General features: G+C 42.3%; 2 protein-coding genes across 2 annotated transcripts; one reads left to right on the forward strand and one right to left on the reverse strand.

The window, feature by feature from the left end:
• The first annotated feature begins 1,900 nt into the window (after positions 1–1,900).
• On the forward strand, positions 1,901–8,389 carry LOC311016771 (vasopressin V2 receptor-like). Its single transcript, XM_084014696.1, has 7 exons — positions 1,901–2,031; positions 4,042–4,316; positions 4,441–4,686; positions 5,316–5,462; positions 5,571–5,865; positions 5,983–6,201; positions 6,764–8,389. The coding sequence occupies exons 2-7, from the start codon at positions 4,047–4,049 to the stop codon at positions 6,946–6,948; spliced, it is 1,362 nt and encodes a 453-aa protein (XP_083870822.1). The 5' UTR covers positions 1,901–2,031; positions 4,042–4,046; the 3' UTR covers positions 6,949–8,389.
• LOC311016767 (monocarboxylate transporter 1-like) lies at positions 7,279–27,223 on the reverse strand. Its single transcript, XM_084014692.1, has 5 exons — positions 27,082–27,223; positions 17,639–17,947; positions 12,592–12,735; positions 11,213–12,028; positions 7,279–10,779 (listed from the first exon to the last, which is right to left on the reverse strand). The coding sequence occupies exons 2-5, from the start codon at positions 17,853–17,855 to the stop codon at positions 10,493–10,495; spliced, it is 1,464 nt and encodes a 487-aa protein (XP_083870818.1). The 5' UTR covers positions 17,856–17,947; positions 27,082–27,223; the 3' UTR covers positions 7,279–10,492.
• Positions 27,224–27,467: the final 244 nt, after the last annotated feature.

Genomic DNA, 27,467 nt, shown 5'->3' on the forward strand with positions numbered 1-27,467 from the left:
GGTATAGTTTGTCTTCAGAATCGTCTGTACAAATGCCAACATGTGTAAATGCATGCAGCACTAGCTTGTGTAGACCACAGGGAGGCCACATTGTCTTTTGTAACCACTGCATTCAGTTTGTTGTGACTGAATGAAATGTTTTAGTAGCAGTAATTACACAAGTTGTGTTTTAGGAATCATAACTTTATTTGTATTGCATTTTGCAGCCCAAAGTGCTTAACAACATTTAAACTTTGAAAGCTTCATCATGGGCAACTGGACTCGCTTTAGGTTTTCAAAGACCATTAAACACTAATACAAACAATATTTAAGAATGAAAATAAGCAGTAAGAATAGGTAAATGGTTCACAATATTACCATAAAATATTAAAACAACAAAAACTGGTGGAATATAACAAATACATTTAATCAAATTCTGTACATTTAAGCAAAATTTTGATCTACTTGTACTTTACTTAATTTGTACTATTTCCATTTTATGGTGCTTTACTTCCACTCTACTACATCTTGAATGCAAATATTTAATTCGTGATTTTAGTCACATGTTACTTAGCAGATATTGATACAAACAATAAATCCACAAATATATTCTGGAGTGGTATTGCATTCGAAAATGCTTGTCATTTCAGCTGAATTGAATGTATTCATATACAGTGTAAATAAATAAATAAACCGGATCAAAACACAATAATGATATTATTTATAAATTAAAGTGATCTGAAGCCTGATAAGGCCTTTGAGCTGCCTTTGTCCAAGTTTAAGTGCTTTTGTAGATTATTCCCTGCATTGTAAAACAATGACGTTCCTAGTTTAATGGAACGTGGAGTGAGTAATGCACTCACTTTCAAATTCAGTTTTCTAATGCAATTATCCAAGTTGAGCAATTCATATACCGGTATAGATATTTCAAATTCAGAGGTAGGTGATAAAATTGGATAACAGAAGTCAGATTAAAGAGATAAATCATACATTAAAAAATGGGAGTAAATTTAGTCCCTTGATGAGATTTTTTGATGATAACAAATACTCAGGACTTTTTCTTCATTTAATTTTATCCCCATTTGACTGTTTTCAGCACCATTGCAGGGCAAATACTGGAGTTCAATCCCACTTATGGAGCTTTCCACAGACATCAGAAATCAGTTTCATAATATTGTCAAAATATGAAAAGAAACAGCTTGAGCAGCCTCATGCGTGAGTGCATGTTCATGTTTCTGTGTGTATGTTTAAGGTCTCTCAGCGGGCCCCTCGATAATTAGAGGCTTCTCTCATTGAGGGGGCAATTGAGGGTCGACAAACAGATTACTGCAGAAAGAGAGGTGGAATGCAGGAGACGGAGAGGGAGATGGGAGGGGGGGACCAGGGAGCAAGGGTGAGAAAGAAAGGGGCAACTTTCCTCTTGTTGCTGCCTTCTCATTTCTCTACAAAAACCCTGACATCCCATCTGTCACAACATCAGCTGCTGTGTCTCCACCCTCTCCATAGCCTTGGTTAAAAAAAATCACACATATCAGTTTTGCGTATGAAAGGCCTTTGATCATTCAAGGAGGCTAATAACAGACATCTCATTTGATCTGCTGCTACACAGCCCTCACCGCTGTCCTTGCACTGCACCTGGATGAAAGTAGGGCCAGCAGCAACATGGTTTATATCTAAACAATCAGCAGGGAATTACATTAATTCACCGCTGTAGCTCGGGCATCATGTCCTTTGATCGGTCCACCTACTTACCACTCTTTATTTTACTGCTGCTTTTCATAAAGCCGAGACAGAGAGAGAGAGAGAGAGAGAGAGAGAGAGAGAGAGAGAGAGAGAGAGAGAGAGAGAGAGAGAGAGAGATGTTAAAAGAGGAGGGAGGGGGTAGATGGGGAGACAGGAGTCGACAGCGTGAGTTGCTAGAGGTCACCCTCAGAGTAATAAGTAAGAGGGAGACACAGCATGGATGCGGCTAGTGTGTGCAACAGCAGATCAGGTTGTCCTACTTCCTACAGATGCTTCACGGGACGCTGAGGACGAGGACGAGGTGAGAGGGTGAGTCGCCCGTGTGCGTGTACTTCCTCCTCTCTTTGATTTCTGCTGAAATGGTAAATTAAAATCTGTACGGTTACAGGTAGACACTTAGATTTGTGTTTAGAGTGAGAATCTGTTGACAGAAGATCACGTTCTGATGGGAATAATGACGGTGGGGCAAAAGATCCTCGGAGAGGAGTGATTTGAGCTTTTCGTTTCATGAAAAGAAAAATAGGTATTGAACAGCAGGTATCCCGGACTCTTAATTGGATTAACAACAGAGACTCAGGTGAAGTGACCCTCAGTGTGGGTTGAAGTATTTTCTGTATTTAGCACTTGCAGAGTGTTTTCAAATAGTTTTCACTGGACATGTAATACGGTTCACACCTTCTGTTCCAACTACTTTCAAGGGAAATATAAAAATATGATTTCCCTTTTATCGGTTTGATTTTTGTCATTTTACCAAAGTAGTTCAAATATTTAGACATATGTATTTGGCAGCATTCACCTGTTTGCCTGTTGTTTTCTTTTGTACACAGCTCTTTTTACTTGAGCAAAAGCACCTGTACAAAGATGTAATATATATATACACATACATACATAAAGGGAAAGTCAATAGTTCTAGTATTCTGTTTAATTGTGTATAAGTATTATCAGCAAAATGAGCGTGAAGTCAAAAGTGAAAGTACTGGTACTGCAGAAAAAACTATGTTATTATATGTGACATTATTAGATCTAGTTACAGTGAATCAATTTGTAAACAGCATTTCATTGTTGTAGTTTTGAGTATTGCATCTGAAACATCAAATTCATCATCATCGGTTTGTTTTAATGGAACATTTTAATCTTCAAACTAACTACTACAGCTGTCAGATAAATTATGTGCCATTTTTTTAAAAAGTGTTATATTTCGCTTGTCGTATTGATTTGAAACACTCAAGTACAAGTAGTTACGCAGAGCACCTGTACTGACATGTATTTGTCACTTCACTTGCTCTGCAGGTTTTTTTGGTGTTTTTTTTTTAAACGTCAAACTGCCAGTTAGTGTGTAATGTTGATGACTGGAGATTGGTCAAACAGCTGTGATCTTATTAGAGCCTCAGTAAATAGTCCCAGGAGAGGGGCCCTCTCTGCATGCCTCTGCTATTGTGTGTGTGTGTGTGTGTGTGTGTGTGTGTGTGTGCGTGTGTGTGTGTGTGTGTGTGTGTGTGTGTGTGTGTGTTGAACTGTAAGTAAGTGTCTGAAGGCTCTGCTGTAAACATATTTAATTTCTCATTGTTGCAGAATTAAAGTGCTCACAGAAGCTTGGCCCTCCACATACATCCCCATTAACCCCGGCTGCATGTACGTTGTGTGTGTGTGGGATGTTTACAGGCAGCGGAGGTCGGATAAAATAGACGTGGTAACAACTTTGACCACAAACATACAGCTACACATCCGGAGTCACTGCAAACAAACGCCTGTTTCATAATCACTCATGTCACAATACACCCTGTGATCATTTCTGGCAATATACTGGAGGACTGCAGAGAAAAGATGGGAATTTGTAATTGGCATTCACTAATTGGGTGAACTAACATGCAATAAACTAACAGGCAGTGGAGGAGAAGTTCTGTTTTCGAGGTACCTGAGTATTTACATTAAACTTTGTACTTCTACTCCGGTAAAAATAAATACTGTACGTTTTACTCCACTCTTTTAAAGTGGCAGTCCGTAACATTTTCATCTGTTTAATTGTCTTTTTTCACGTGACCCACTAATGAAAGCGCTTGTAGTTGCTGCTTTGCCCAGAAAAAGGATCTCCGTGTCTGTGGCGACAAAGAAAAGAAAACATATATATAACACAATAATAATAGTGAGCAAGCAATCAAGTGTCTAAAAAATGTATAAATTGAAGTAAACAGCAAGAAATTTATTTCATTGCTGCATTCATACTTTTGCTTAAAGGCAGGATGAGAAGGATTTGTCCGTCTTCTGTGTGAACATTCCCATTTCTCTCTCTTTGACGCGTTACCTCTCCTCCTCTCACAGCCAACATGTCAGTCTCCACGGTAACAGACTCGTACCAGTCCGTCGGCGGCTCCGTGACCTCTGTGACCCCGGCCGGTACGACTGTCACAGACTTGGAGCGCAACGCCCTTCTGGCGGTGGCCGAGGTCGTGGTGCTGGCTGTTATCTTGGTGATGGCGCTGCTCGGCAACGGGCTGGTGCTGGTGGTGTTGCTCAGGCGGAGACGACACCACAACCCGCTGCACCTATTCATGCTCAACCTCTGTCTGGCCGACCTGGTGGTGGCGCTGTTCCAGGTAGGGGAGTCATTATAAAATCATTTTATATATATATATATATATATATTTTAACACACACAGAGTTACGCACACCCCCTCCCTGTCTCTCACTCCACCCTTCCCCTCCTCTCCCATCAATGAGGTGTTGCCCCAGCTGGTGTGGGATGCTAGAGGCCGCTTTGCTGGCCCGGACTTCCTGTGTCGCCTGGTGAAATACCTGCAGGTCCTCGGGATGTTCGCCTCCTCCTACATGATCGTCGCCATGACGGTTGACCGACACTACGCCATCTGCTGCCCCCTGCAGGCGCACCGCAGTGGAGCCACCCAACGCTGGAACAGCTTCATACTGCTGGCCTGGGGACTGTCCATGCTGCTCAGCCTGCCACAGGTAGGGGGACACAGGTAGGGAGACACAGGTAGGGGGACACAGGTAGGGGGACACAGGTAGGGAGGCACAGGTAGGGAGACACAGGTAGGGGGGCTCAGGTAGGGAGACACAGGTAGGGGGGCTCAGGTAGGGGGACACAGGTAGGGGGACACAGGTAGGGAGACACAGGTAGGGGGGCTCAGGTAGGGGGACACATGTAGGGGGACACAGGTAGGGGGACACATGTAGGGGGACACAGGTAGGGGGACACATGTAGAGGGACACAGGTAGGGGGGCTCAGATAGGGAGACACAGGTATGTTTGTTGGAAAATAAGAACCGATGTCTCTTATTAAAAATGATCATGTGAGACATTAATGATTTTGTTGACTTTTTTACCATTTATAATTTTTCACAATCTGGTTATGCATAAATTGTTCTTGTCCGTCTTATAGCTGATCTATAAAACATTTATAACCCACTGATGGAGACATAAGTTACAACGTAAAATCCCTTCATACAGTAAATGGTGCCTTATAGAAAGTCATACCAAAAATCAGTGAAAAGTTTTATGAAAGATCGATTGAGAAATAAGTCTAAGAAAACAGAAGGAAGTAAGACGGCGGCCCGCTTAACTCTTTACCCCTCTAAGTTTTCATCTTCTCCCGTTCAGAAGTGGCTCCGGGTGTCTACGAGTGTTGGGGCCACTTTGAGGACTCCTGGGGCCTGAAGGCATACGTGACCTGGATGACCCTGGCTGTCTTCATCCTCCCCGTCCTCATCATCACTGTCTGCCAGGTGGACAGCGACGGACCAGACCAGGATAGAATTCATTTTACAGACACACATCGATGATTCTAAAAACACACATGACATCACTGAACGTCTCTTTTTTCCCCCCCTCAGGTGCGAATCTTCAAGGAGATCCACACCAATCTGTATCTGAAGTCAGAGCGCCGCCTGTCCCCCGCCTCCCTCCCACCATCCAGACGGGACAGCCAGAGAGGAGGAGGAGGAGGAGGAGGAGGCAGAGGGAGGTCCAGTCTCCCCCTGTATGGTTCACCACTCATGTTCAACAACCCTGGGGGTGACACCAGCTTTGACCCTGGATCGATCTATCAGCACCTGCCCATGGGTCCACTCAGGTCCAACAGCATGGTGTCACACTGTGATATTCACACCTACGCTACTGCTGACCCAGGTGAGATCAACACAGACAGCTGCCGCTTGACAAAGTTAGTTCTATTCTATTGTGGCAGATGTTTCCCCCCCCGTTCTTGTCCATGCGTGTTCATCCTCCTGTGGGTTGCCCCGCCAGTGGAGCTGCGGCCTGATGTGCCGTCCGGCCCTGTAGCACCCTCTGCTGCCTCCAGCCCCACGCCCAAACTTTCCCCAGCCCGCGGTGGCGAGGGATCGGCGGCCATGTCAAAGACAGTGAGGATGACGCTGGTCATAGTGCTCGTCTACTCCATCTGCTGGGCCCCGTTCTTCAGCGTCCAGCTGTGGGCCGCCTGGGACCCTAACCCACCTCAGAACGGTGCACGCACACACTCACAACTTCAACCCCAAGTCATGAATAAGCATCGTAGTTTTTTATACACAATCTAGTTTATTTCCTACAAGCTTCTGGGCAGCATTACAACATAAACATTAAAGCTACCACGCAAGTCAATTTCTTTCCTCATGATAACTGTCAGTGGCAATGTATGGACTTTGTTATGGCTGTTCCTCTTGGACAGAAAACATACTGGTATTCTTTAGGAATTATTTCAAATTGAACCACGTTTGCAGTGTAGTGACAGAGTTAGTATATAAAATGTGAAATAAATATAAAGTATAAAATTCTAGTTCTAAACTGCCTTATTTATATTTGCACAAATACAGCATATAACAAATAAAATTAAAGTCTCATTTCAAATTCTGACTTCTGCATGAATTGTAAATTTAAAGGGCCATTTCTCTGCTTGCACGTTAAGCACATTTTCCAAATAAATAAAGAGTATTTGTACAGTGTGGTAATGGTACTTTTATTTAAGTAACGAGTTGGGATACTTCCTCCACGGCTGAACTTGTGTGTGTGTGTGTGTGTGTGTGTGCAGGCACAGTGTTCACCCTGCTGATGCTGCTGGCCAGTCTGAACTCGTGCACCAACCCCTGGATCTACTCCGCCTTCTCCAGCAGCGTCTCTCCGGAGCTCCGCCTGCTGCTGCTCTGTCGCGCTCACTCACAACGCCGGGGCTCGTTAGCCAACGACTCCACCGGCACACACACCTCCAACTACTGAACAACACACACGACACAACCGTCCTGACGCGGGACACACAAACACAAAGACTTTTCCACATTGCTGCTTAAAGCATAGTTTGATATTTTGGAAACACTTACTTGCTTTCTTGCGGAGAGTCCGCCTCCCAGCAACTCTAAAGCTGCTCCCAAGTAAGCAATGATATATTATTCACCACAATGTCCAACTTCCTGTAAGTACAACTGGTAGTTTAGATACAAATATGCTGTAATACATTTTATGAAGTGTAATTATTTTGTACTTTTTATTAGTTTTGGGGGTATTCTGGGATTTTTCTGCACCTGACTGCTGATTTAAAAATAAATGTCCTTCTTATTTTTTTTCAGACAGTTTATTCATTCTCACAACAGTCGTAAAAACATTTCATACATACACAAAAACAACTCCCACAGAACAAAATCTTGAAACTTGATACAATGATTTGTTCTTTTCTTTTTTTTTACACAAAACAGTACCCTTTTCAAAGAACCCCTGCACTGGAAAACACAAACATTCACATGTTTCAATGAAATGATTTAGTTGCAGTCTTTCAAAGTGTCATCCCTCCTTCCACTTGTACCAAAGGCTAAATAAAGGTTTTAGTCAATCAGAGAAAATGAAACTGTTGAATAAAAGTATATTAATTTATTTGAGACAGCAGGCCAGTCTGTAGCTAATGTCTCTACTCCTTCCCCTAAAGTATGAACCTGTCAACTAACAGGAAAATGAACTTCAGGTCCATGTCTGCAGACAGGTGGAAACTTGGGGTAGAACGGGAGAGCAACTAGTCTCTCGTTGGTACCAGATTACATTTACCTTTAGACAATTTACACTTTGTAATTGATTGGTTTGAAAATGAATACTTACATTTGGTCAGTAAAATGATCAAAACCTCGTTCAAACAAACAAAGCAGGTAGCACACAGTGTAAACGTACCCCCTTTTCTACACATTTACATTCCCACTTAAATGTTAAAATGAATAAAAAAAAGTAGTGCTCCGTTACAGAAACGTAACAGTTGAAGTTTTCATTTGAATCATTAAAATTGACTTCAGATTATAAAGGATATGGTGGCTGGTCATGTTCTATATTTTTTGTAATTGTCAAGAAATCCAACAAAAAGAACCAAATCCAAAAATACATGAACATCTGCCTCTCAATACTTTCTAGTTTACCCTTAACCTATATGTGGCATGTTCTGCCAAATCAGGTTCCAAATGTACACCTTCATTTGTTAAAAAACTAAACACAGCGCTGGACACAGCTGTTTTTAGCAATTGCTACTCAAACTGGTGTAAAATAAGGCATTTGTTTGGGACTATTTTCTTCTGTGGATGAATACACATCAGTGAGAACAGAATAATCGCTGTTGGCTTTGTTTTTTTTGTGTGGGATTCTTTGACAAAATGAAAAGTAATATATAACCATCCTTTACATTTTTTTTTTTTTTTTAAAAAGGTAGGTTAGACATAATCACTTCAAGAAATGATTCACAGTTGAACTGTGAAAGTCTTGTAAAATAACAAAAAAACAACCAACTTGAACATTCCTTCAAAATTATTATCTTCCTTGTTGCAAAAAAACACTGCTTAGTAATAATAATAGTATCAGCTGTTTTGGAGTAAGGTTGTTTGAGGTACTTATACCACCATAGTCGGTGTATTACTACAGTAGATGGCATTCGTCACTCCATAAATTTGTGTCAACCGCCACCTACTGAAGGTAATATATCCTGACTGTGGATGCGTACCTCACAAAACCCCACTTTTAAACGTAAGTATTTAAACGAAGTATAAAGAAAAATAATTAAAAGTTAAAAAATGTTTAACCAAAAAGTATATTATTTAAAATCTCTGTTAATGTTCCCAAAAAAGATAACAAGGAAAGCTTATTAAGGCTGAGGAGGTCTAATGTCTTCTGTTCCCTTTAGTCTGAACTCCTCAACTTCACTGACAAATGTTGGCAGTAAACTCAGTCATTAATCAATGCATAATTAATCAATGAGCGTCTGTGATCGATTTCAAACTGAAAACATTGTGAATCTGATATGACACATTCCGTACAGTTCCACAAACTGACTTATTCGATGCTTTCAAAATTAATATGAAATGATGAAACCTGGCTACAGTTTAAACTGTCTGCTGACACAACACAACACACACACACACACACACACACACACACACACACACACACACACACACACACACACACACACACACACACACACACACACACACACACACACACACACACACACACACACACTCACACTCACACGCACACGCACACGCACACACGTACCTTTCATCCCAATACATCAAAATCCATTACAAAGTTTACTTGTTGTGAGATTGTCGTTAAACAGTGAGCTAAAATAGATGTTTTTTTTTTATAAAATCACCAAGGTGTGTTTACAGAACTGTAAACTACAATGTGTTCACATTTTAAAAAACAACACTATCGTGTGCTGCAACTCCTATAGTCCAAAATGATAAAACATTAGGATTGTGTGCAAATTTTTTTTTTTTAATCCTGTTTTGGCACCACAGCCGGGACGGTTGGAGCACCGCACACACAGCCAGCGGACCCATCGATGTGGTACAATCACAGCCTCTCATCCCTCCCAGCGTGTGGCGTCATTTGATATTGTGAGTGCTGGTTACACAGCAGGTAAATCTGTGGGGCGTAACTGCGTGAGCATTTTTCCTCAAACGTGTCGGTGTCGGCACGACGATGCACGATGAGCTGCTCTGGTTGGAGGGCGCTTGACACAAAAAAATCACACACACAAAGTGCACATATATTAACGTGCAAGCGCACGGTTAACACCACTAGAGTCCTACATTAGTTCGCAACTTCCTTACTTTCCTATATTTTTGTATTTTAAAGCAATGTTTGACTGCTTCTAAGCGTTGAAATATTTCTACACCCTGTGGTGGTGAACATCCCGGACCCCCCCAAAATTGTTCTTAATGTTTTGTGATAAATGTCACATTCTGAACCAACACGGGAAAAGAGAGATTTACTGTAGCAATGCAAAGGGAACATGTACAGTTCTGGTCTAAGTAATAAAAATGTACTTTTTGAGCCTCAGACTGCCTCGGAGTCGAGGATCGAGCGTGTGCGTTGCTGGGTGAGGTTCTGAACATGTACGGCAGCTCAAGACCCTGAGAGAGTACGTTTTATCTTACAGTCATTCCATGTGTTTTGCTTCTATCTGCTGTTTAAGAAATATATGTGGTGTGTGCTCCTACAGGACTTGAGTTCACCAAAGGCACATCAAATACCAAAAAAAAAAAACAGAGGTCTCAATGTGGTGAAAAGCTGCAGGATGAGGCTAAGCTTCACATCACAGCAGCAGGTTTCAGTTTTTAATGATGATAAATGTACGTTTCTATGGCTTCAGGGTTGTGTACAAGGATTTGATCTCTATAAAGACGGGAAGTGCTTCCTGCAACTCACGTGTGTGTTTCTGTTAAGTGTGTGTGTGTCCTTCTCAAGTCCTTTAAAAAAAAAAAAAAGAAGAAGAAGAAGAAATCGTCTACACTGTGTCCTCGTCCATCTTGGCAACTTCCTCCAGCATACCAGCCGGTACGTTGTTCTCCTCCGCCTCCCCGTCTGATTTCGACGGGGATGGAGGTGCCAACATGGCGGTGCGCTCCTCCTTGGGCTCCTCCCTCTCTTTTTTCTCCTCGTCTTTCTTCTCTCGCGCCAGCAGGCGGTAGTTGATGCCCATTCCCAGGAAGAGGACAATACCTGCAACTATGAGGATGATGCCGGAGGAGATGTAGGTGTAGTCGTAGTGCTGGTAGTAGTTATAGAAACTTCCTGAAGGTGGACAAAAGAGAGACGACTCAAGATTTAACATTAATTTTCACCATGTCAGTGAAATTTGTGTGTGCTGGCCCTTTATTATCAGCCACCGGTTAGTTTAGAGTGATGCAGGGATGATGTTTTTTTGTAGGCCAACCCTGGAAGTGAGCACCGCGCTAGTTCCCTCAACACAAAGGATGTTGTGGCCAAAAATAATGCACAAACGTTTTTTTCAGTAAAATAATGTTCATAAATAATCAATTTTATGATTTGTGAAGTGGAAATGCTATCGCCAGATTTATCACTAGTAAAAAGCTAAGCCATAAATGAACTAGACCACGGCCGTATGAGTTTGAGTATACGAAATAAATATATTAATAAATACGATATATTATAAATACGACCTTCCACCCCTCCCCTTTCCTGTTATGCATGTTGGATATCTCACCTGTTAGCGGTGGGCCCAACAGCACTGGCCCACACTCCACTATGGTCACCAGACCCACGGCTGACGAGAACCTCTGAGCTCCCACCAGGTCCATCAGTGTCTCAAACAACACAGAACTCAGCCAGCCAAAAGCAAACCCAAAGAAGATGGCGTACACCACGAATCCAGTGTAGTCCACTGAGAGCGGCGCCAGCACGTGACACACTCCGTTGTAGATGACGGCGGCAGCGAAGAAGTACTGCACCCTGGGCCGGACCCACTTGGTGTTGGCCAGCATTCCCATGGAGGGCCGGGCGAACATATCAACAAAGGCCAACACGGACAGCAGGAAGGCCGCTTTTTCTTTACTGATATCCTTACTCTTGGCATAATTAGAGAGGAAGACCAGTGGGGCAAAGAGGCCGAAGAACATGATGACATTGCCAAACAGGTAGAGCAGGAAACCGCGGTGTTTGAACAGCGTCAGGTCGATGAAGGAGTTGATTGTCTGCAGGACCGTCTTCTTAGGCTGTGCCTGTACTGGTTCCACCGCCTTGACCTCGGCCGCCTCGGTGTCAGGTTTGGCCAGCTGAGGTTTGGGTCCGATGGGGCGCATCAGGGAGCCGGCCACGCAGCAGTTGAGCAGAAGTCCTCCCAGGATGAGGAAACTGCCTCTCCACCCAAACTCATCGTACAGCCAGGAGTTAAGGGGAGCCAGCGTGGACAGAAACACGGGGCTGCCTGCCATGGCGATGCCATTGGCGATGGGACGTCGCTTGTAGAAGTATTTACCGATCATAGTGAGGGCTGGATTCAAGTTGAACGCCAGTCCCAAACCTGGAGAGAAAAAAGGTTGGGAGGGGGAACAGGAGAAGGAGGGTTACATGAGGAGAAGAAGATGATATGATGACAAAAATGTGATAGTTTCTTTTAGCCTTCCACATACAGGTAGAGTGAGAAGAGTGATTTACTTTACTACAAAGGTTGGAATTTATCATTTTTCAACATGTGGAAAAGGATATGCGGGGGACAATGTGAAGAGAACTAAAGCAAAGAAGAGCAGAAGAACATAAAAATACAATATAAACATAAATCTATTCAGTTGCATCACATTACATGGGTATTATCCAGTCCCTTAAATATATGGGAATTGAGAAATCACATGATCATTGGACTATGATGCTGAAAGACCCGATGAAGGAATATAGCTGAAAACGCTTGGTGAATTAAGAATTTTGTACGGAGAAGAGTTATGGAACCTGTTTCATTTGAAATAGATAAACTTAACTGTTAAAAAAAAATACATGTGACACAAACACCAAAGCTTCAAGTAAGTATAAATTAATAAAATATAAAAATATTTGAAAAATATAGAAGTTAGAAGTGGGTGAAATACTGACCTCCCACTACTCCTATGAAGAAGTAGAGCTGCTGGACAGTGTTGCAGAAGGAGGCCGCGACGAGTCCCGACCCGGCCAGGCAACCTCCAACTAAGATGATCGGTCGACTGCCAAATTTGTTCACAAGGATGCTGCTGATTGGACCTGGAGGGAGAGAGAGAGAGAGAGAAAGAGAGAGAGAGCTGATATTATGTAAAGTAAAGATACATCATATTTAAAAATGTAAATAATAATTATAAACATTTCCAGGTTTCAGCTTGCACACAGGAGCATTTTTTTATCTCATAATATCAAAATGTGATTAATTGAACTTGACAAAACAAGACATTTGAACGCATCAACTTGAGCTTAACCAGAGTGTAACTGTAGTTTTATTAATCTTTATTCATTAATATCTTGATTAATCAATGAAGACAATCATTGTTTACTGCAGCACTATGCACATGTGCATGTTATATGCAGGTAGTGACAAAGAGACACTGCTGCAAGTGTAACGTAATAATTGTTCCTCTTCTCACCAACAGGCGGTGCTATAACAGCAAAAATAAAACGGGGACAATAAAATGATTGTGTAACAGCAACGGTTGCATGAGGTTATAGAGGAAGAAGGGAGGAAAGAGGGGTGGAGTGAAAGGGTGAGGAGGCAGGAGCCAGGCAGTGCACGGCATGGCAAACGTCATAGTGGGAGGTTATGTTGGGCTGGAGAAGAGAGGAAGAAGAGGAGGGAAGAAGAGAGGAAGAAGAGGAGAGGAGAAGAGAGGAAGAAGAGGAGAGAAGAAGAGAGGAAGAAGAGGAGAGAAGAAGAGAGGAAGAAGAGGAGAGAATAAGAGAGGAAGAAGAGGAGAGAATAAGAGAGGAAGAAGAGGAGAGAATAAGAGAGGAAGAAGAGGTGAGAAGAGGAGAGGAAGAAGAGGAGAGAAGAAGAGAGGAAGAAGAGGAGAGAAAAAGAGACTAAGAAGAGGAGAGGAGAAGAGAGGAAGAAGAGGAGAGAAGAAGAGAGGAAGAAGAGGAGAGAAGAAGAGAGGAAGAAGAGGAGAGAATAAGAGAGGAAGAAGAGGAGAGAATAAAAGAGGAAGAAGAGGAGAGAATAAGAGAGGAAGAAGAGGAGAGAATAAAAGAGGAAGAAGAGGTGAGAAGAGGAGAGGAAGAAGAGGAGAGAAGGAGAGGAAGAAGAGGAGAGGAGAAGAGAGGAAGAAGAGGAGAGAAGAAGAGAGGAAGAAGAGGAGAGAATAAGAGAGGAAGAAGAGGAGAGAATAAGAGAGGAAGAAGAGGAGAGAATAAAAGAGGAAGAAGAGGTGAGAAGAGGAGAGGAAGAAGAGGAGAGAAGAAGAGAGGAAGAAGAGGAGAGAAGAAGAGACTAAGAAGAGGAGAGGAGAAGAGAGGAAGAAGAGGAGAGAAGAAGAGAGGAAGAAGAGGAGAGAAGAAGAGAGGAAGAAGAGGAGAGAATAAGAGAGGAAGAAGAGGAGAGAATAAAAGAGGAAGAAGAGGAGAGAATAAGAGAGGAAGAAGAGGAGAGAATAAAAGAGGAAGAAGAGGTGAGAAGAGGAGAGGAAGAAGAGGAGAGAAGAAGAGAGGAAGAAGAGGAGAGAAAAAGAGACTAAGAAGAGGAGAGGAGAAGAGAGGAAGAAGAGGAGAGAAGAAGAGAGGAAGAAGAGGAGAGAATAAGAGAGGAAGAAGAGGAGAGAATAAAAGAGGAAGAAGAGGAGAGAATAAGAGAGGAAGAAGAGGAGAGAATAAAAGAGGAAGAAGAGGTGAGAAGAGGAGAGGAAGAAGAGGAGAGAAGAAGAGAGGAAGAAGAGGAGAGGAGAAGAGAGGAAGAAGAGGAGAGAAGAAGAGAGGAAGAAGAGGAGAGAATAAGAGAGGAAGAAGAGGAGAGAATAAGAGAGGAAGAAGAGGAGAGAATAAAAGAGGAAGAAGAGGAGAGAATAAGAGAGGAAGAAGAGGAGAGAATAAAAGAGGAAGAAGAGGTGAGAAGAGGAGAGGAAGAAGAGGAGAGAAGAAGAGAGGAAGAAGAGGAGAGAAGAAGAGACTAAGAAGAGGAGAGGAGAAGAGAGGAAGAAGAGGAGAGAAGAAGAGAGGAAGAAGAGGAGAGAAGAAGAGAGGAAGAAGAGGAGAGAATAAGAGAGGAAGAAGAGGAGAGAATAAAAGAGGAAGAAGAGGAGAGAATAAGAGAGGAAGAAGAGGAGAGAATAAAAGAGGAAGAAGAGGTGAGAAGAGGAGAGGAAGAAGAGGAGAGAAGAAGAGAGGAAGAAGAGGAGAGAATAAGAGAGGAAGAAGAGGAGAGAATAAGAGAGGAAGAAGAGGAGAGAATAAAAGAGGAAGAAGAGGTGAGAAGAGGAGGAAGAAGAGGAGAGAATAAAAGAGGAAGAAGAGGTGAGAAGAGGAGAGGAAGAAGAGGAGAGAATAAGAGTTAACAGAACAATAAAACCACAAAGCCAAAAATAAATAGATTGGTTTTAATAAATATAAATATGTTCAGCTCCAATTCATTTCTTTTAGCTGTTCCACAAAGCAGAACAAAACCATTTGGCAATTCCGCTTTCAGTCATTATCCTCCAACTGTGCTGGAACAGCCTTTCAGAGGATCTGAGGGGCCCTTTTCTGGTAACGCGTATCTGAGAGGTAGTCTAGTGCATGGCCATGTATCGCCTTATAGACTAAAAAAATAAGATAAAGATCCATATGAAATCTAAAAGGCAACATGTGTTAGGACAGAAAAAGAAGAGTAGATGAGAATGGGGGAGGAGAGAGGCGGCGAGAAGAGGAGAGTGGAGGCGATCCACGTGCCCCTGCTTGCGTGCCAGCCTCACTATGAATGAGCCTCACATGGCTTCAGCCTGACACTCTGCTGGATGTGAATACAAACTACACTGCTGAATCCATACAGTAGCTCTGTGTGTAATGATGCTGCATGACAGAGCAGATGAACATTCCTCCAGCATGACTCCTGGATGTCATGTTTAGAGCTGAAACATCTACTGATGCAACTATGATAAACAATTAAGCTGTATAGTGAAAATGTGCCAAACTATTTATATTTTCAGACTTTCAAAGCAGAGAATTTGCTGTTTTTTGTCCGTTTTATATCATTGTAAAGTGAATATCTTATAAATCGTTTTTTTGAATGATTATTTAAAAAGAACAAAAACAGAACAGAAGATAATTACCGCAGGTTTTATCGGAACAGGCATTTTTAATACTCCATTTTTAATTGGCCGATTACCTGATAATATGTCGGTGTCCTCTGAGGATACACTAATATCATTACCACAGTGCTCTTAGCTGCCATCCATTTCCTCACACCGACCATGGCGGCTTTGCCCTTGAAACTTGGCAGCTGACCGAGGTGGCCTGAGGTCGCTCTGGACACATATTCATTCACCCGAACACTCACCAAATACCTCTCTAGTTTCTGTGTTGTGTCTGTCAACGAGGGTACCGACTAGCTGGCACAAAGCCCGTCTTGGTGGGTTGCTGTGTGTTCGTGGTGGTGGGTTTCCATGTTACAGTCAAGCAGGAGAAAAAAGAGGCAAGCACAGAGGCCCGAACCAAAACACACACATCATACACACCAGACTACAGCGTGAACCTAAGCTTGTTTGGAGCTTTGCAATAAACAAAAAGTGAACCTGTACAAGGACAGGAATGAATCTGCATCCACTCAACACTCACGCACACATCAACAAATCAGAGGTGACAGTCTTTGTTGCTGTATGGCAAAACACAAAGAGGGCAGTGGGTAGTGTTCTCAGAGATATTATATAAACGATCCCCCCCCCCCCCCCACCACCACCACCATCACCATTTGCTCTTTTTCTCTCTGTGAAAGAAAAGACTAATTCTGAGTGGAGGAAAGAAAAGACCTGGTCTCAGCTGTAACGAGTATTTAACTCTAAAACCAGATTCAAATTAATTCAAATTTAAAATGTGATCCAGTATTAAAAAGGACCATCAACCATATCTCTCTACCTATCCTAGTTAGTCTTAAATTGTGAATGTGAACATTCAATTTTATCTTATGATTGAGGTCATATTTAAAGGTGGTGTTGAACCATAATTTTTATGGTTTACATCATAGTGTTTTTTCATTCATTTTCTAAATCGGCTTAAATCTATAAATCTCATGCTTAGTCGTATCAATATCCTGTAATCCGTTGCGCTTATTGCCTTAAAATAAGCTGATGTGCACTCATGCACAGATTTACACAGTCTTCAGCCACGGCCGTCTTTTCCTCCCACAAACGAACAGAGAATTCCCAAAGTTACATGAAGTGACAAAAGGCCCCTTTTCCCCGAAAGAAAGATGTTTGTGTTTATAATTCCACCACACCTTTATAGCCATGACATATATAATTATAAACAGGCCAGTTAAAAATATGTCTCTCTTGTTTCACATATCTTCCTCTTCCTTCTTGCAGAACATTTTTAACTGGTTCACACTATGAGTCAGCAGTTACTGACGTCATCCAGCCCTAATACATTCATGTGTGTGTGTTATTTTTTCTGTGGAAGTCAGTTTGTGTACGTGCACTGCCTCATGTGTAACTAGTGAGTAATGTGGGTATGGTCACTAACGCCACACTACTTAGCTGATTCAGTGCCAGCCGCTATTATGACGTCATTGACGGGTGAGCTGGCTGAATTTTCAAACAAGGAGAAGAACATTTTACATCTGGCTCCTGTTATGCAATGTTACTCCTCCCCTCAGCACTTTCCTCTCCTAAATGCCTGCAGGCTTGCACGCAGCTCTGAAAAGGATGAATGAATAAGTGGAAGGAACGGATACCATTTTTAGACATGGATACAGAAAAGATGGTTGAAGAGGATGGTGTCTTGCATATAGTGTGCTGGTTATTAAAAACACTGGGGTTGCAGGAATGAGTTTGCGTTTGAATGAGGAGGGAACTCACTTTGTGTCGTGAGACACAGAAATTCTAAACAACAGAAATATACAAAGATTTCATGCCTCTCTGCGGACAAATATAATAGAAATAAATAAAGAGCGATATTATGGAACAAAACAAAAACACACACACACACTACTCACCACCAGCATACATGACAGCCAGCATAATGGAGGAGATCCAGGACACCTGACTGGGTGTGGCATCAAAGATGACTTCTATCTCTTTGAAGAACACAGTGATGGACTTTGGGAAGGCATAGGAGAAGCCAATGGAGATGAAGGCCCCTACTACCACTGCCCAGCCCCAGCCACCTTCAGGAGGGGTGTACCCCACATGCCCACCCGCCGCTGGAGGCATGTCTGCTCACGAGGAAGAAGAAGAGTGGAGGACAGGTGTGTTCAGCGGAGAAGAAAACCAGGGACCAGGGGCAACGAGATCAGGACTCAAACCTGTGGGAGAAAGAGTACAGAGAGTTGGTAAAATCAACATGGATTGTGTGACACATATGTCATCCTTCTTTTTAGAATTCGATAAGCTGCAGGATGAAATATGTAGGGAGGAGGATGAGGAAGGACAGGAGTATAGTGTTGGCAAAGATGTACACAGAAAAATAAGGAGAAGGGAAATCATTTCTTAAATTGCAATGCCAAGTGCTATCGCGATAAGAAAGAGTATCTGTTCTAGGCCGCATGCCAACATACCAGAGGACGATAAGCAGGTGGCATATTTATACATACAGACCTATGCAGAAAGATTAGCCAATGAGAAATTGCTGAAAATGCTGATTTTTCCTGTAGTAGATTGGAGCTGGTAGAACATATTACATTTTAACCAGTGCAGACAGCTGACTTTGATCATCACACCAAAAAATAGTAGGGCTGGGCAGTTCATCAACAAAAACATGTTGATTTGCAGAAAGTACATAAGTGCATGGCAAGAAATGCTGCACCCAGTCAAGCATGCATTTCCCTGGAGAACAAGCTGCAGCTAAAAAAAAAACCTCTCCTACGAGCCTCTGTGTAGTATTTATTTTTGTTTTGAGTAGTAATTATCTTAGACAAAGATCCACGATTGTGGCGTCATCACAGCAGTACAACTGCTTTGCACAAACCAAAAGCAAAAGCATCCCGGAGCATTTTGTCAGACGGCAGCAGCAGCAGTAAGACAGCACCTTGTCCCAATTACTTTTTGCCATGTTAAAAGTTGTTAAAAGTTAGAAATGGCTTAAACTAACATTACAGTCTGTAAATCGTTTCAATTATTTCCCTTGCCCTGGTGCAAAAACACATTTGCCAGTTCTGTTAACAGCATATTACTCCAGTGATGAATCAATCCATGTCTGTAAAAATAGATATAGATATTCCAGTTCAGGGAATGGGTTGCCATGTCATACAGTGATTAAATGAATCCATGTGTCACAGTAATCCTATGTGCTCCGGTTCTTTTCTGATCAGGCATCTAGCCGTATAGCTCAGTTGAGTCATCACTGCAGCGGCCCCGGGTTCAACTCGCAAGCCCTTTGCTGCGAACCGTACTCCCACTGGAAGATGTGGGGGTGAGGTCTGAGGAGGTCCGAGTACAGTTTGTTTCAGAGGGTCTGAGCAAAAACAGCTGTCTGATTGCTCTGAGATGGTTTGAAGGGCTGAGGGGAACGAGTGTGAAAACACTTTTTCATGTTTGACAAAGAAAAGCAGCAAATCCTCCCAACTGAGAAGCTGAATGTAAGCTAGAGAAGGGACAATGAATCCATTTTAGTTGCAGATTACATTTCTGTAGATCGACATGTAATTTAAGCTTTACCTCTGCTCAGAAGAGTATCTTACTAAGGCTCCCTCTTCTAAAATAAAAAGGGTGTGATTTCCCTGTGACTGCGCCAAGTTACAAAACATCTGTGAATGTGTTCACTGGCTTTAAAGGAACCTGATGAACCAGTTATTTCACTGTAATGAAGACAGAATTTAATAAAACCTGAACATGCTACTCTTAAGAACTGTTTTATGTTGAATACTGAAATAAAAGCAGCAACTCTACATAGCATGACCCACTAACACCCCCCCCCCAAAAAAAAACCTTACCTATAGCACTCTGATCGTAGCACTGTTGCTCTTGAAGTACTACTACTTTACTCAGATGAGGACCTAACACTTGTTCTATTTTTAGCTCTTACTTTATCGGCAATGATACGTTGTGGTTTCCTTCTTTTGACAAATGTACTTATTGTAAGTCGCTTAAATGACCTAAATGTAAATGTAAATTTGCTTAAACATTTCAGTGACATATACAATATATATATATATATATATATATATCACAGTTGCCGAAACAGCTAGAAATATATGGGCTTCCTCCTTGAAAACATCCATCTAAATGTCCTCGTTTCCCCATTTAGGCTACATATAACCAATCTATTTATGGTGGGCTCTGAATGAACATGAACTCTGCTGCTGTTTGGGCCAATTACCTTAAATGGACTCTAAAACATAAATCTACAAACCACACAGGGACTTGGCACTAAAGATGTACGGTGATACTGTAGTTGAATAAAAGTTGAGTAATGCCATCATTGTAATGAAGTAAAGATAGAGAGAAAAATAAAAAAGGACTGGTATCGCCAACATTAACATATGCCTTAAAATACTGAAGGAGGATTCATTAACCTTGTTATAACTAATGAACAGCCAGGCGTCTTGCTTTCCTACATGGCATTAAGCCTGGAATATGCTGTAAGCAAACATGCTCTGCCAATCATTACACTGTCTGCCTGTAACGATACAGTAATTAGTTAACTAACAGTCACCACAAAGAACATGACACACATGCTGAAATACTATATTGCCAAAAGTATTCACTCACCCGTCTAAATAATTTGAATCAGGTATTCCAATCACTTCCAAAATGAAGCACCTAGGCATGCAGACTGTTTCTGCAAACATCTGTGAAAGAATGGGTCGCTCTCAGGACCTCAATTCATTCCAGCGTGGTACTGTGATAGGATGCCACCTGTGCAACAAGTCCAGTTGTGAAAATTCCTCACTCACTTCCACAGTCAACCGTCAGTGGGATTATAACAAAGTGGAAGCGATTGGGAACGACAGCAACTCAGCCAAGAAGTGGTAGGCCACGTAAAATGACGGAGCGGGGTCAGCAGACGCTGAGGCACATAGTGCGTAGAGCTCGACAACTTTCTGCAGAGTAAATCGCTACAGACCTCCAAACTTCATGTGGCCTTCAGATTAGCTCAGGAACAGTGCATCGAGAGCTTCATGGAATGGTTTCCATGGCCTAGCAGCTGTATCCAAGCCATACATCAGCAAGTGCAATGCAAAGCGTCGGATGCAGTGGTGTAAAGCACGCCGCCACTGGACTCTAGAGCAGTGGAGACGCGTTCTCTGGAGTGACGAATCACGCTTCTCCATCTGGCAATCTGATGGACGAGTCTGGGTTTGGCGGTTGCTGGGAGAACGGTACTTGTCTGACTGCATTGTGCCACGTGTAAAGTTCGGTGGAGGGGGACTATGGTGTGGGGTAGTTTTTCAGGAGCAGATGTTGGACAATTCCATGCTCCAAACTTTGTGGGACAGTTTGGGGACGGCCCCTTCCTGTTCCAACATGACTGTGCACCAGTGCACAAAGCAAGGTCCATAAAGACATGGATGAGAGCGTTTGGTGTGGATGAACTTGACTGGCCTGCACAGAGTCCTGACCTCAACCTGATAGAACACCTTTGGGATGAATTATAATGGAGACTGAGAGTCAGGCCTTCCCGTCCAACATCAGTGTGACCTCACAAATACGCTTCTGGAAGAATAAACATAAACACACTGAGAGCTTCAGGGTTGAAGCTGTTATAGCTGCAAAGGGCCAACGTCATATTAAACCCTATGGATTAAGAATGGGATGTCACTTAAGTGTATATGCGAGTCAAGGCAGGTGAGCGAAGACTTTTGGCAATATAGTGTATATTCAAATACATGCATGAAGAAACATATATAAGAACTTTAACTTGACTCCATGTAGGCTTGCTTTTGTTTTCTCTAATGTCTTCAGTTAGAAAAAAACTGGCCAAACATAATGAGACAAATCAGATTTTGTGTTAACAAAAAGCCACACATTTTGCATGTTTTATTTGCATTCCCTGGTAACGCTGAGCTCTGTAAAGCTCATGGTCGGAGCAGTGAGACAGCAGACGGGCAAGATGAGCAATATACCACTCACAGCAGCATGGCGGATGCCAAAAAGTGAAGCCAAAACATCTCAATTGACGGCCAGTGGCTGGCTTTGAGTTTAGGCAGCGCTTGACTTGATCTGCAGGAGTTTTCTATGAGCAGAGCATGCATTTTAAAAGTCACATCCGATCATGTTTATTTAATTGTGGGAAGCCAAACTCGTGATTGTGATGAATATTAAATTAATTGTGCAGCCCGAGATGAGTCCAATGACCACGACAACAACTCCTACAAAACGATAAGCAGCTGGTTACAGCAAACAGGGTGTGACTGTGTGCTACATGCCCAGCACCAAATGACAGAGCCAGGGTAAATCATGCATCGGGGTTTTCCCCAGAAATTTGGTGGAAAATGGTGTCTCGGGACTGTTTCTGTGTTTTATTTGGCATTGAAAAACATAATCGAAATCAGACCAGGACAACATCATCCAGTTTTACCTGCATAAAAATAATCTGATCTTATGATATATTATAGTATCCCATAGATAATGATTTTTTTCCCCTGACATTTGCCTCACATTTAGCGGTATTTTCTTTGCTGTTAATAAAACGACACAGGTTAGATGTTTTATACTTCTGATAAATAGAATCAAACAAATCTAATTTCCATATATGTATTTTGCATATAGCCTTTGTTAACACCTTATTTTGAAAACCTGACTAAATCACGTGTGTATCCTTCGGCTAACTTTGCTAAGTGTTAAGACGCATTGTGATCTACTCACTCAAACCACTTGCTGAGGTGGTCTGGGATGCGTTTGACGAAATATCTTTTGTCAACGCTAATGTGTTCTGATGTGTCCTTGACAAGGACATAACAGGAATACGTCATCAAAGGTGGGTTATTTCTTCTTCTTTGTAATTTCCAGCAGAATAAGCACAGGAAGTGCATCGTCTCCCCTTAAAGCAGCAATTAATTTGGTCTTTGCAAAATGCAGTTTTACTTGTGTGAGTCAATCATAAAAATAACAATTCTACACAGCTTGCAAACGAGCCACAGAGGATGAGGTAAAATAGTAAAATACTAAATATTGTGGTCTTAGCGAAGTGAAAAGAGCATTCAAAACAAATAATCTGTAAAATAACACTTAATACATAGACTGCAGATAATCCCTGCAAGTGTTATGTAGTTGACACTGTGGTTGAATAATGGAGAAACACATAATGCTGATAGACGCAACAATAGCCAAGTTCCTCTCTTCATTATAGCTCACAGTCTGCTCACTGTCCCTAAAAAAGCAACGTCATTGCTCGTCTCAGTGGTCCGATCATGCAGTCATGTGACCTCTTTTTAGATGACACAAGGAAATCCCACAAATAAACCCTTACAGGCATTTTCACTCTTCTGTAATTTTCTTTTACATGCCCTTTTTAGATTAATGTGTGCCAGGACAAATCAGGAAGACAACCACTTTGATTCTGCCATAAGCTTAGTAATGATGCTGTAATAAAGCTATTAAATCTTTCTCAAAGAGAGACTTCGGACCAAAACCTGGACTAGATAATAATGATCAAATTAAAAGTGAAATATGATGTAAAGTATAAATATGTCAACCTCTGTCTTGCTTGTTCAAGGAGTGTATGTAGCTAGCAAGGACTAACCAACTCTTGACTTAACAACAAACTAATTGTGCATGACTGCTACGACTGTCTGGACCACTTGTAAATTGTGTTTGCATCTCAGTGAATGCAGCAAGTCCTCCTAACTCACTTGTGGCAGTCACTTAAGAACAAATCAGTTTGTACAAGTGGTTCTTTATTTCCATGTTTTCTGCTGTACACGGGTCATCAGGAGCATGCGGGTTTAGTCTCAGTCTTTTAGAACAATATTTTGTATGTAGCCTACGATTCAAATGGCAACATTAAAAAGTCAGCCGGAGGCGAGACTTTTCCACCTACCTATAAACTACTGATATCATTTGCTAGTCGCAGCCTACAAAAATCTAAATGGTCACCGGATAGAAATGAGAAGCCTGCTTTTGTTGACCTGTAAATCTGCCACTGTTATCACTGTAAAGAGTTTTCTAGGCCAGACGCCACATCATATACACCAGCTGTTAAAATGTCAAAAAAAAAAAACAGAAGGAATGCGATATTCAGTTTAGGGTCTGGACTTAATGGGAAGCAGGCTTCTCCAATGGGACTGAATTTATCTTCCCATCTCCCTTGAGGTCCCAGTGCTCTGTGCAGAGGCTTAGTTAGGTGTCGGTGTGTGTGTGTGGGTATTAGCAAAGCAGGACAACTCCTGAAGGAGTTATCAATGAGGCCATTCATTCTGCAGTAACAAACACTCCCTTACTCAAGTGTGTTGAGGGGTTGGATTTACCTGAAATTTCTTAAAAAACAGTAGTTTCAGCAGATGAAATGTTAAAACTAACAAAAATGTGCACAAATCGTCTGCACAAATATTGTAGTCATGTACCCTTTTCTGGGATAACTGACTGATCCAATCATTAAAATGTTCAACTAGAGAACAAATACTGTCACAACAATGATTTAAGTTGTTGTTGCTGGATTTCCCTGATTCTCTATGTAGTGCACACAAAAGACAGGACAGGAAAGCCACTCTGGGAAAACCTGTGATGAGTAGGAAAGGAAGGATGGTTAACTGCAGTTAAATGGTTGTGAATTACTTGTCAGCTTAGCACGAATGACCACTTAGACCTGACAAAAAGAAACATATATAATGTATCAATCTCTCAAACACTTCCTTAATCCCGAGTGCACTCCAAACGTGCACAGACAATCATGCAGCCTTGCTTGCTCAAACATGTGCTGTTGTGCCTGGCCTGTCCATGCGCACACATACTAGGACTGGGCGATATGGACCAAAAATCATATCTCGATATTTTTAGCTGAATGGCGATACTCAATATATTTTTTTTAAATAATAAAAATAAAGTCAGTTCCAAGTTAAATTATCATATGCCAACTGTAACACAGGCACTTTTATTAAACAGGCTGCACAATATAAACATGTACTTGCTTTCTAAATAACAATACATAATAATATTAAATAAAAATGTTCCTTAAACTTTGACCTTCTCTTATCTTGGCCATTCGATGAGCTGTCTGCAGGCTACCTTCAGCTCAAAATCGAAAACCCAGTTTTTAGAGGCACTTAGAAAAATCCAAGCACCTGAATATTTGACAGACTGTTTAAGGGTGCCCAGCTAGGATTGAGCCTGAAGTCCGGATTGTTTGGCCAGTGTGAGCGCTCCCTTCCGTACTTAAGAACGGTACGCTTCCTCGGCCTGGCACGATTGGAAGAGCTGGATTTGAGTATGGTACCATTCATGCATGAGCACATGAATGGGTACGCAATGTTGACATGACGTAGGCTTTAATCAATCGTTATCGTTCAGCGTTCTACTCAGATCTCCCCCCGTTATCGAGCCGATTTATGACTGAAAATACTGTTGATGACTGCGTTGGATAGAGCAGAATTCTTGGTAAGGCTTGGGGCCAAAGACTTGTGGTGTGAGTTTCCGTCATGTTCTCTCTGTGTTGTTCTCTCTTGTGATGACGGTGAGACGGCACTTCTTGAAAACAACATCATGCCATACTCATGTCTGCCATGTTGTTGCTCCATGCGGGACTTGTGTGTGAGTGAGCGGGTAGGGAAGGGGCTGGTATAGGTTTCACAGAGAGGAAGAGAGGTGGGAGTTGTGTGAGGGCCAGACACTGGGAGAGGAGAAATAGGCGAACTGGCGGCTCCACGAAAGAAACTCATAACGTTATTTTAACGCTACATAAATGTCAATATACATGATATTGTCTTATCCTATATCGTGTTTGAAAATATATCGATATATTTTAAAAACTCGATATATCACTCAGCCTTAACACACACACTCAGACAAAATGTGTCTGAAAAGTTAAAAAGGTTACTTGTACTCATACTCCAGAATTTGACAAGTATGTGTACCGGTCCTTCCCAGCAACATATGTTTTAAATCTATTATGCAACCACTAAGTTCAAGTCAGATCTATGGTTTTAGGGCTCTTACCTTTTTCCCCAAACACAAATTTAAAACAGTGTAAAACTGAATTATCTCCACTTATTTGCTGTCCATGTCTCTAAGCCTCAGGCTCAGCCAATATTCCTTATCCATTAGCTTGACTTTTTGCAGAATCTCTTACATTTACTATTTTTACAAACTTCCGCTTGACTCATTCACCACCAACATTAAAATACTAACCATGTCATGCTTCCCACATTTCGATACCTGCCAACTTATTACCCACAACGGCAGTACGCTGCTTTAAGGTAATATTGTGTGTCAAGAAGCATTCAATCTTTTATTGGTGAGTCGCAGCAATAAAGAGTATGCATACAAATTAAGAATGCACAACAAAAATCTGACAAAAATAAATCATAAAAAGGTCTAAAAACCTCTACATATTGAAATAAGGAAATATTAAACTGAAAGGTCAGTTTTCAGAGGACAACACTGCTGGACACATTTATGCACTCATCAGAGGAAACTTTGGAAAGGAGCATGGATGTTTGCATGAATCCTGTGTTTGTACTTTCTGCAGGGCTAATCTGTCACCACCACCACCACGCAAATGGAAAACAACATCAGTCACTCACTTTTAGAGAACACACCCCTGTGTTCAGACTTATAATAGGCAACAATCAGCTTTTTTTTTTTTTAGGACAATGGGGACTGAACGGGAGGCAACGCGTGCGTGTGGCTGACTTTTCCATTGAGCTCTGACCCTCTAAAGAGCCAGCATGTGAAACTCATTCATCTCCGTGCACAACGGATAAGCCGCAGTCAAATTCACCTAAAGTGGAAACCAATGCTGGGATGACCTCTCCCGGCGATTCTGGCTCCGTGCCGAGGGACCCCACTGAGCGAGAGACCCCACTGAGCGAGCCAGAGCGACGGGATGTCAAACAGCACCGCACCGGGCGGTCAGATGCCGACAGCTCAGCCTCACTCTTCACTTACTGATATCCCCCCCAAAAAAGAACGCCCGCACCACGCCACGGTGAATGAAACCACGTCAGTTGAAGACGGCCAAATAGAGCCGGTTATTTTAAAGCACGTGCGAATCATCCGCAGTGTGAAGCAATACTATCGACAACGAAAGCAGTGCCGCTCCGTTGTGACGCGACCCGACACCGGATAAGCGGTAGACGATGAGAGGAGATGAACGAAAGCAGAGAGACGGATGAGATAAACGGGTGACGCTAAAAGAGGAGCGCAGCTAGCTAATTTACAACTTAAGCTAGTCGTTCTGCTCCAAGTTGAGCATCGAGATGTGAACACACACACACAAAAACTGAATTCAGCAGCAGCGTCTTTGTCTCGACGGTTGGTCCACCACATACACTAGTTCACTCACCGGGGTTGTGTTCCGGGGTTCGGCTGTGAGTCTCCCGGTCGGGGTGTCCTCGCTGGTGACAATGGCTACACGTTGGTCCACCAGCAGCTCGCGGTACCACCACGCGCGCGCACACACAAACACACACACACACACACACACACAGGACAACTTCTGGGAGGCAATGATGATGATGACACTACGTCCAGCGCGCATGCGCAACAAAGCGTGAGCGCCAGCACAGGAATCTCGGAAAACGCACGCGTAAATTCGTGTAGAAGGGGAGAGAGGCACGCGCGCGGTATAACTGGTGGCGGAAGAAGTACCCGGATCCTTTAAAAGCAGCAACAATACCACACAGGGTAGACATACTCTTGTACAAATAAAACAATCCTGCATTCAAGCAG

The sequence above is a fragment of the Eutrigla gurnardus genome (assembly GCF_963514095.1).
Source record: "Eutrigla gurnardus genome assembly, chromosome: 8".
Lineage (NCBI taxonomy): Eukaryota > Metazoa > Chordata > Actinopteri > Perciformes > Triglidae > Eutrigla > Eutrigla gurnardus.